At 58.2% G+C, this 10,671-nt stretch overlaps 1 protein-coding gene across 4 annotated transcripts in view; it reads right to left on the reverse strand.

Annotated features, from left to right (window-relative positions):
- Positions 1-1,217: 1,217 nt before the first annotated feature.
- The window catches only part of LOC135420517 (uncharacterized), a 490,234-nt gene continuing 480,780 nt past the window's right edge, over positions 1,218-10,671 (reverse strand). Inside the window, exons 1-6 of one of the 4 annotated variants that reach the window (XM_064668086.1) lie at positions 5,389-5,813; positions 4,967-5,038; positions 4,675-4,878; positions 4,213-4,320; positions 2,001-2,166; positions 1,218-1,487 (exon numbers count right to left, since the gene is read on the reverse strand). In XM_064668086.1, coding sequence (XP_064524156.1) covers positions 1,289-1,487; positions 2,001-2,166; positions 4,213-4,320; positions 4,675-4,747 — 546 coding nt within the window. In that variant the 5' untranslated portion in view covers positions 4,748-4,878; positions 4,967-5,038; positions 5,389-5,813 and the 3' untranslated portion in view covers positions 1,218-1,288. The other 3 variants (XM_064668087.1, XR_010433568.1, XM_064668085.1) reach the window with 3 other exon arrangements.

Consider the following 10,671-nt stretch of genomic DNA (forward strand, 5'->3'; position numbering starts at 1 on the left):
TACATGGATAACTGCGGCAATGCACCAAATATTGATCAACAGGAAAACTGAGTTTAGGGACAAAGGGGATAGAGAGGATAACTGGGGTACAATAAACAGGAATTATACAATAAGACATAAAGCACAACATAAACTCATAACACGCATTTTCAGAGAGTCTACAAAAGTCTGATCTTGTTTAATTGGTGACTCTTTCCTCGAGAGGAGAGTTGAGTCAGGGTGTAATTCTGCCTTCAACAGTATGGGGACCCCCAGCCCAGCTTTCCCGGACACTTGGTGAGGGCTCAGTCTCTCTTTGTACAGAATGGGTGGGCCAACCCTCACCCTGGTGGGGGCCCACCTTCAGGCCCGGCTGGAGTGCAGGGCCAGGGGGGACAAACCCCCAAATGGCGGCTGCCCAGTGGCTTCCCCTGACAAACACAAAATGGCGGGAGGCTTTCCCTGCCCTCTGGACCGGGGCGATCGGAATCAAACCCCAAATTAAAACACACTGTCGCAGGAAGATGGCAGGACACAGAGGCAGGGGGCAGGCTGTCTCCCTCTCTCTCCCTCTCTGTTGCCGTGAGGAACAGCAGCGGGTGCAGTAGCCAGCCGGGCTGTGGCATCTCCCGGGGTGACTACAGCAGCAATCTCTCCCTGGGCAGGGAGCAGCAGTAGCAACAGTTGCCACTTGCAGGCTCCCGCCTTCGCTCCTTTTGGGCAGACCACGCTGCAATTTCGACAACAGAAAAAAAAAAGAAAACCAGAACCCAGCAGAATCTGGATCTCGGGGAGGGCTCTTCCTGGCAAAGTCTCTCGCTGCAGTGCGGGCAGTGGCAGCCCCAGCAGCGATTGCCACTGCAGGTTGCCTTGAGAGGAGTGACTGCCTTACCCTCCGACGCAGGGGAGAAGGGTGGCCCCTTCCCCTTCTAGGCCTTGGCTTTTTCCTTTCAAGTCCACACCTCTGGGTGAGGAGGTGATTTATGAATATTCATCACTAAAGCTCCACCCCCTCGCTTTTAGAACCCTAACAGCAGCCCATTTGAGGAGCACAAGGCCCAGATGGTCCCGCTGCAATAAATGTGCCCTCAGCCCAAGGTCCCTCACCACAGGCTCCCCCAGCCCCAGCCTGGCTCCTGCCTGCCCACACCGTGGGCATCCACGGCTGCGCCCGGGCTGGAGCTCAGCCAGGGCTGGGGCCTTGGGGCTTTGCTGGTGGGACCACCCGGACACTGAGCTGAGGGTTTATTTCTATTTATTTGTACGTTAAGGTGGCCCAAATCCCTACCCTGGCAGGGCAGGACCACCTTTAGACTGGGCTGGAGGGTGGGGCCGCAGGGCTCAGGGGCAGAGGGGCTCCTTTTTGTGGCAGCTGGACCAGGAGGGTGAGAAGGTCATTCTTCAGCCGTGTCAGCACGTCCAGCTTTGGGCAGGAAGAGCAGAGATGAGAGGTCCAGCTCTTCCTGCCCGAGGTGTTTGGCTGGGCTGGAGCAGGAGCAGAGAGGAGCCTGTGGAGAGAGGAGGTGGCTGAGGCCCAGCTGCAGGGGGCACACAGGGACTCTGCTGCCCAGCAGGGCCCAGAGCTGGCAAGGCTCAGCACCACGGGGGAGCTGCTGGCACACCTTGGCCCCGGTGGACACCTGCCCCTCAAGGCCCCAGCGAGCAGGGGGATGGCTCTGGGCAGGGTCCCTGGGCAGGAGCGGGCGCCAGGGCACGTCTGCCTTCCAAGGACAATCTCCTTCTCCTCCCCACCTTGCTTTGCCTCTGCCCGTCCTGCTGGGGCTGCTCTTGGCCAGGCAGGCTCACTTGGAGCCAGCACTGGCTCCAGTCCCAGCGGGCTCCCCAGGAGGGGCCCAGCAGCTGAGAGGCCAGGACAGCACTGGACAGCAGCAGAACCCTCAGCAGAGTTCTTTGGCCAAGGACTAACTGGCCGCTTCACAGCAGCCAGGCTGGGAATGGTCCATGGCTAGGAGCTGCCTTCAAAAGAAGCTGTTTGAGGGGGAGATCAACAAACAACTCACCATTTTCTCACCCACCAGTACCAGATTCCAGCACAGCACAACAGGAAGACAAGCAGCCGTTCCAACACGCTTGCCACTATCACACTCAAACAGCCTGTTCCCCAACAGAAATCTCTTCCAGTGCTCTCCTGGATCTTGGGAGCATTTATTGTGGCACCGGCTGCATCTGCGGGAGCAATTTGGAGCGTTAGCCCGTCCTGGGCACCCCTGCTAAGCCGACAGCGCGTTGGACACAGCCAGGACATTCTCTGTTTCCCTCAGTGCGGGTGCCTGGAGGCTCCAGGCCCTGGGGACAGGCTGTCCCACCAAAGCAAACCCAGAAGGCCGGGAGGAGAGCCCGGGGGGAGCGGAGCTGCTTGAGCAGTCGCTCCTTTGAGGGACACGCACACAACCCATCCCTGCAGCAGGCAGTGCCAGCCTCATCCTTCCCTGCCCTGGGACAGCTCCCACAGCCCAAGGGGACAGAGTCAGGCCCTCTCAGGAGACACGTGAGCCTCTGCCCAGGGTGGGAGCCAGGGAGCGCCCGTTCTGAAGTTCCTTCAAAATTTCTTTCAGAACTTCATTTGACTCAAGGGTCTTTTTGTCTCCTGGACGTGTGCTCTTGCCTCTTGGAGGACCTGAATGGCAAGCAGTTCCATTTGACATGAATGGATTAGAGAAAACCGGAGCTCAGCCTGTGAGGTCAGCAGGGACAGACTACTCACTCATGCCATATGAGATGGTCTTGCTCAGAGGAATCAGCAGAGGAGCTGGAAAAATCCTCCCTGCGGACACCCCTGTAACTCAACAGGCAGAGACACTTGTGTCATCCCAGGGGCTCTGCACGGGCAGCCCTGAGGCACAGGGGGGGTGAGGGGATCCCGCAGGGACAGGGCACACACGGGCAGCTCTCTGTCCTGGCCCCTGCAGAGGCGCCCGGCTGGCCCAGCTTTGGGCTCTGAGCTGGCAGCTCTCCCAGGGGAAAAAGCCACAACGTACCCACACGACCTTCCGGAGGCTCAACCCTGGGCCCCACTCCGGGTTCCTGATCACCGTCACCCCCAGGCTTGGCTGCAAAGAAGGGCAGGACAGAAGAGCTCCCGTGACCCAGTTCCAGACTCTCCCTCAGGCCGGAGGGGCAGGGAGTGCAACTGGGCAACGGGATCCCTGCAGGGCCCTCATCTCTGCCCTCCCCTCAGGAGCAGAGGCAGAGCTGGGCCCGGCCCTTTCCCTCTCTGCCCTTCTCCGTGTGGACACGGATGGAGCAACTGGCATTTCCAGGGAAAGAAGATTAAAAGCTCCCCCTGACAGGGATCCTGTGGGATCCCTCTTGGGCCTGAGCAAAGAGTCGGCCATGATTGCCACAATCCAGCAACCTTGAGAGGGTCTTCAGGAAAATGGCACAGGAATGAGCTCTTGCCACATTGAAAGGGATTATTCTGTCAGAAAAGGGACACTGAGAATTTGCCTCCAGGTTGCCCCAGGAAATTCAGTGCATCATTCAGCAGGATTTCCAGATAATCCAAGTCATGATTCCTGTCTAGAAGCAAACAGGGATGGGAACCGTTTCCATGGCATGCTGGGATCCCCTCCTGCCTCAGAGAACTGTGGCACTGCAGTGGCTCGGGGAGCCCCGTGGGGGCCAGATGTCAATGGACATGGCCAGAGCTGCAGAGGGGCCTGGGCAGCTCTGGGCTGGCTCCTGGCCGCTCTGCACACTCGTTCCAGGCCCTGTGCAACATCCCTGGGGGAGCGGCTGGAGCAGCCAAGGGCCCCTCAGGGGTGTCTCCTGCACTCAGGAAACCCTGGCTAAAGCCCTGGGGAAGACTGCAGCAGGCAGTGCCAGCCCCATCCCTCCCTGCCCCGGGACAGCTCCCATAGCCCAAGAGGACGAAGTCAGGCCCTCTCAGGAGACACGTGAGCCCCTGCCCAGGGTGGGAGCCAGGGAGCGCTCCGGCCCTCGGCTCGCGGGAGGGATCGTGCTCTGGGCTGCTCTGGTGCCTTGGGCCTCTCGAGACTCAGGGCCAGCTCTGGGAGCAGCTGCAGCGGGAGGGACCTTGGGGCCAGAGTCCCGTTTCCCAGGCGCTGCAGAACATGCTCCAGATGCCTCCAACCTGTCGTGCTTTCTGCTTTGGCTGCTGCCGTGACGGGCCCGAGCGGGCACTGGGGGAAGAGCTGCTGCCACACAGCCACCCCGATGGCCGACACCGGCTGACCACGCCTCAGCAATTACCCCGTGTGCCCGTGCCTGGCATCGCCTCCCTGCCCTCAGCAGAGCCTGGCACGGAGCCACTGCTTCCTTCAGGGAACATTAACTTGTGAACAGCCCCTTGGTCCATCTCTGGGGAAAGCAAGAGAGACACCTGGATCAGATGGGACCATTCTCCGTTAAGGAGGTGGCATCTTCACGATACAAGGGATCTCCTGCTTTGCAAGGCCCGTGGTGCACTTGGGGCACAGGGTCAGGGGATGCTCAAGGCCTTCCTGCAGAGGCCGGGGAGAAGCTGCAGCCAGGCCAGGCGGGGAAACAGCCCCTGAAGGTGGGAAAGCAGCAGCGGGGCAGCGAGGCTGCGATGGATCCCTTCCCGCTGTGCAGCCACTGCCTGTCCACACTGGGCTCCGGCTGAGGAAACAGATCCACCTCGCCCTTTCTGAAGTTCCTTCATAATTTCTTTCAGAACTTCATTTGACTCACGGGTCTTTTTCTCTCCTGGACGTTGGCTCTTGCCTCTTGGAGGACCAGAATGGCAAGCAGTTCCATTTGACATGGACGGATTAGAGAAAACCAGAGCTCAGCCTGTGAGGTCAGCAGGGACAGACTACTCACCCCTGCCATGTGAGAGGAGTTTGGGCCGAGGAACCAGAAGAGGAGCTGGAAAAGTCCTCCCTGCAGACACCCCTGTAACTCAACAGCCAGAGAAGCTTCTGTCATCTGGCTCTTGCCATGTTGTCAAATATTTTTCTTTGAGGAGTCATTGAAAACTTACCTGCAGGAGGCTGCAAGGGCTGCAAAACTTTACGCAGCCAGTCTAATGGGGAAGCATTCCCAGTGTTCTCATCTAGAAACAGAGAAGGGAACCGTTTCCATGGCATGCTGGGATCCCCTCCTGCCTCAGAGAACTGTGGCACTGCAGGGGCTCGGGGAGCCCCGTGGGGGCCAGATGTCAATGGACATGGCCAGAGGTGCAGAGGGGCCTGGGCAGCTCTGGGCTGGCTCCTGGCCGCTCTGCACACTCGTTCTAGGCCCTGTGCAACATCCCTGGGGGAGCGGCTGGAGCAGCCAAGGGCCCCTTCGGGCTCTCTCCGCACCCAGGAAACCCTGGCTAAAGCCCTGGGGAAAACCATCCCCGACACTTCCTGGGGAGAAGAGCCCGCTGGCCGGGAAAGGTGCCCCAGGCCGCCGGCTGACCTGCTCCCCGCGCTGGCACCGGAGCAGCCTGGGCAGCCCTGGCGTGCAGGGCCACTGCCAGGAGGAGGAGGAGGAAGAGGCGGAGAGCAAGGGCCATGGCCCCTCGCCCTCACACCGGCCGGCAGCTACTGCTGCCGCCGCTGTCCTGACACCCCTGTCCTGACACCCCTGTCCTGACACCGCTGCTCTACAATCTCTGTCCAGAAATCACTGTCCAGTAATCACTGTCCAGTAATCACTGTCCAAACGCCACCAAATCTGACACTGCTGCCGCCGCCGCTGCTGCTGCAACAGTTGCAGTCAGGGACTGAGTGGTCGATCCTTGTGGTGCTGTGGGACCACGGGGCTCTGTGACCTCACAGCCCTGCTGTGACCTCACTGCCTGGGTTGGATTGTGAGGATAGAAAAGGCTTGCAGAAGATTTTGTTAGGAGGAGACAGAGTTAGGTCCTTAGGACGGTTTTTCTGCCTAAAAGGAACATCTTTCTCAAAGGCAGTTTGGCTGCTTTCTCCCTCCCCCCATTACCAGACAAGTCCTCAGCCTCTCTGTCTGGAACGGGAGCACAGAGGGAACGCTTACAGACACGCTACAGGGCCAGAGAGAGCCGGGGGGGCAGCGATAATAGAGAAGCTGGAAGAGATCAGTGACTTTCTCAGGCCCAGTGCTCTTGTAGCTGGTGCAGAATTTCCTTTGTATGCTTTTGAATGTTCTTGTCTTCAAAATGAAGCTTTTTGAATTCTTTCCACTGCCTTGGCATTTTTGGGGGATACCTGCATGTATGTTACTTTACAGGGATTGTGTGGGGATGGATCTCAGGAGCTGCCCTCCCAGCCAGGGCAGCACATCCCGCCACACAGCTCTGTCCAGTCTACTTGTTGGCCTGAGAACTGATTTGTATGACATTGCACAAGTGAGACGTTTCATGGCTCTACTGCAATCTCAATGCCAGCTCCAACATTCACCTCCTGTGGGTGATTCCCGCTCTTGCCGGCAGCACCTGCCAGCTCTTCCCCCGCCACGCCGACACCGAGTGTGTGCTGTGCACTCAGGGCTGGGGGGTGGCCCATCTTGAAACAGGGAAGGACTTGATGCTGTAATTCATAAAAATAACCCAAGGCAGGCAATCAGGGCAGCTGCAGCAACGCCAGCACCGTGGGCCTGTGATCCCTCCCTGCCTGCTCCATCCAAGGGATGGCACCTTGGTACCAGCACAAGGGTTAGCCAACAGCAGCAAGGAATTCATCCACTGCAGACTGGACTGCCACGACATTAAAGGAAAAAGGCTGGGTGTCCCTCTATTGCAACTGAGGCTCCCAGTTCCCTTGGCGGTGGCAACAGCATTTGCATTCCGGCAGCCATGGGCTTCCAGTGACTGGAACGGAGAAATGCCATCCTTGGAAAGAGAGAACAAGCTCTACTGCAGGCAAAGGGATGTATTAAACACCAGCAGTGAACATGGAACTCTTTATTTGTGAGAGCACTTTCTGTTCCCACTCCCTCTGCCCTAAGAACTGAGCAGTGTCCACTGTCACTTTATCCTTTGCTGACTAGAGACAGCTTTGGATCCAAGTACTTGGTATTGTAACATCTGTCCGAGTGTCCTAGTTAGGACAACTGAGACCAGTTCATCATGGCATGGGTGTAACCCAAAACTGTGTATTCTATAGCCTTCCAAGCCATTTCCCAGAAACTGTTGTGAATAGACTATTCGCACCCTCTGCCCATAGAGCCTGACTCCTCAGGCTATAAACTAGGTGTTAAGAGGCCTGTGAGATAGGAGGATGCTCTTGTCCTCACACCCTTTGTGGAACTCCCCGCCCTGAGGGAAGCACTGAACACTCCTGCCTGAACTGGAGGACATATAATCTTGGAGTCTTGGAACATTTTTAACCACTCTGTGGGATCCAGAGAAAGACTGCAACAGCTCTTCCTCCAGCATCTCACTGCAATCACCACTTTTGACCAGACTGCAACAGCTCTCCCACCAGCAGGTTCTTCCCCTCTCCCTTTACTTTGGACTCAGGCGGGGCCCAAGGAACACCACTTTGTTCATGCCCCAGGGTACTGGGTTATGCATTTGGATTTTGTGGGTTAAGACCAATTCTTTGTTTGTATGATTGTACTTTATTATTTTAGTAAATTGTTACTCTGACTTATAATCTCTCCTTTGAGTTGAGTTCATTTCCCCTGCTGGTTAACTCTCAACCAGCACACCGAGTATCTCAGCTATGACAACAGTGAATAAGAAGCCCCTTTTTGGTAGGTTATGACATTGGCTCTGCAGGTGAATAAACTGAGGGCAGTTCCTGTAAAATGCCTGCACAACCAGCCCTGCACATCACAGGCTACGGGAGGGTGGAGCTAAGGTGTGTTACTCCCTGTCAAGATATTGGTTTTGAGGGGAAAAGATGAAACAAACCCCAGGATCAGCCACTCTTCCCGGGGAGAAGCGTTGAAAGTCTCTGCCCCTCAAGACCTTCCCAGCTTGTGGGCCATGGTCACTGCCGTCTAAGGCGTGGCCTCGGAACTCACAGTGCCAGGCTCCCGCTGGGGTGAGAAGCCACGGGCTCAGCTGTCCCCCCGCAGTGCCTCCTGTGCCCTGGCGAAGCGCCGGGGCTGTAGGTGTGTGTTGGGCTCTATTAGGGATGAAGAGGCGTTCTTGCCAAGTCGGCGGTGCAGTGCCAAGGGCCTGGTGGTGCAGTTGTCAGACACAGAGAGGTGCAGTTTGCCCAGAGACAAGGGGACCAACCAGCAGCAAAGACTCGGGACCCCCCTTTGGGCAAGGCCGGGGACCCTTCCCCTGCTGGCCGTGGACTGGGGGCGCTGTGGGCGTGTGGGGAAGGTGTAACCCCGCGGTCCCTGGGCCAGTGGGGGAACGGGGAGGGACCCGCGCTCGGGCACGGGAGAAAAGAGGCTGCGAGCGCTGTCAGGGGCAGAGAGCTCAGCGTGGGGTGTGCAGTGGGGTCTGCCTTGGATTCGCATGAAAGTTCCTGTGAGCTCCTCTGGCTCTTGGCTGCTTTGGAGGCTCTTAACACCGGAATTCTGCTTCGGAAAAGCTCCAGCCAAGGGCTCAGCGAGGAGGCCCCTTGTTGTGCCTCCCCCCGGCTCGTCAGGCTGCCCCGCGGCCCCTTCGCCCCGCGGGTCCCTGGCCCGGCCAGACTGCCCTGGGAAGGGCCCCGGGATGGGATGGGATGGGATGGGATGGGATGGGATGGGATGGGATGGGATGGGATGGGATGGGATGGGATGGGCCCGCCCGCTGTTCCAGCAGCCCGGGCAGAGCAGGGACAGCACATTTGCTCCCAGCTCGGCATGGCCTCGACCCAGAGCCGGGCGTGGGAAGAACAGCAAGAAACCCCCTAAAGTTTAACCCTGCTGCGTGCCTGCCAAGGGACCCCAGCCCCCTGCACGCCTTAGGAGAGACCCCAAAATATCCTTGTGAGCCACACAAGGGACCCCAGCCCCCTGCACGCCTTAAAGGGTCTCCAGGCACCTGCACACCACAGAAGAGGCCCCAGACCCCCTGAGAACCTCATGAGAGGCCACAGCCCCCTGCACGGCTTATGAAAGACCCCAAACCCCCTGCCCACCTTAGAGGAAAATCCAACCCCCCCCCCATGTTCCTCATGACAGTCCTCAGCCCCCTGCAAGTCTTATGGGGGACCTCAGCCCCCTGCAACCCTCAGGAGAGACCCCAAAATATCCCTGGGTGCCTCACAAGGGACTGCAGCCCCCCCCCCCACTTCGTCGGGGGCCCTCACCCCTGCACACCAGAGAAGACACCTCCAAATATGCCCGGGTGCCTCCTGAGGGACACCAGTCCCACCTTACGGGGGACTCCAAATTCCCTCCTGCAATAAATGTGCCCTCAGCCCAAGGTCCCCCACCACAGGCTCCCCCAGCCCCAGCCTGGATCCTGCCTGCCCACACCGTGGGCATCCACGGCTGTGCCCGGGCACGGAGCTCAGCCAGGGCTGGGGCCTTGGGGCTTTGCTGGTGGGACCACCCAGACACTCAAGGGGGGGATTATTTCTATTTATTTGTACGTTAAGGTGGCCCAAATCCCTACCCTGGCAGGGCAGGACCACCTTTAGACTGGGCTGGAGGGTGGGGTCGCAGGGCTGGGGGCAGAGGGTCTCCTTTTTGTGGCAGCTGGACCAGGAGGGTGAGAAGGTCATTCTTCAGCTGCGTCAGCACGGCCGGCTTTGGGCAGGAAGAGCAGAGATGAGAGGTCCAGCTCTTCCTGCCCGAGGTGTTTGGCTGGGCTGGAGCAGGAGCAGAGAGGAGCCTGTGGAGAGAGGAGGTGGCTGAGGCCCAGCTGCGGGGGGCACACAGGGACTCTGCTGCCCAGCAGGGCCCAGAGCTGGCAAGGCTCAGCACCACGGGGGAGCTGCTGGCACACCTTGGCCCCGGTGGACACCTGCCCCTCAAGGCCCCAGCGAGCAGGGGGATGGCTCTGGGCAGGGTCCCTGGGCAGGAGCGGGCGCCAGGACACGTCTGCCTTCCAAGGGCAATCTCGTCCCCGCTCCTTCTCCTCCCCACCTTGCTTTGCCTCTGCCCGTCTGCGGCGTGTGCCAGGAATAAGCAGGTCCGCGACTTCGTCCGGGAGAATGGCAAGACAGCTTTATTATGGTGAAATGTAAAAGAACCCAACTGAACAAGTCAAAGACAAGCAGAAAAGGCTCCAATAGAACATGGCTTCCGCCTTATATAAGGTAGGGTAGGGAAGGTGCTAGAACAAAGGAGGAGTTAAGGCGGAGCATGTAAATTATTACCATAAAGGGAAAACATAACCATACATGGATAACTGCGGCAATGCACCAAATATTGATCAACAGGAAAACTGAGTTTAGGGACAAAGGGGATAGAGAGGATAACTGGGGTACAATAAACAGGAATTATACAATAAGACATAAAGCACAACATAAACTCATAACACGCATTTTCAGAGAGTCTACAAAAGTCTGATCTTGTTTAATTGGTGACTCTTTCCTCGAGAGGAGAGTTGAGTCAGGGTGTAATTCTGCCTTCAACAGTATGGGGACCCCCAGCCCAGCTTTCCCGGACACTTGGTGAGGGCTCAGTCTCTCTTTGTACAGAATGGGTGGGCCAACCCTCACCCTGGTGGGGGCCCACCTTCAGGCCCGGCTGGAGTGCAGGGCCAGGGGGGACAAACCCCCAAATGGCGGCTGCCCAGTGGCTTCCCCTGACAAACACAAAATGGCGGGAGGCTTTCCCTGCCCTCTGGACCGGGGCGATCGGAATCAAACCCCAAATTAAAAC

Source organism: Pseudopipra pipra, chromosome 11 (genome assembly GCF_036250125.1).
Source record: "Pseudopipra pipra isolate bDixPip1 chromosome 11, bDixPip1.hap1, whole genome shotgun sequence".
In the NCBI taxonomy this organism is placed as follows: Eukaryota; Metazoa; Chordata; class Aves; order Passeriformes; family Pipridae; genus Pseudopipra; species Pseudopipra pipra.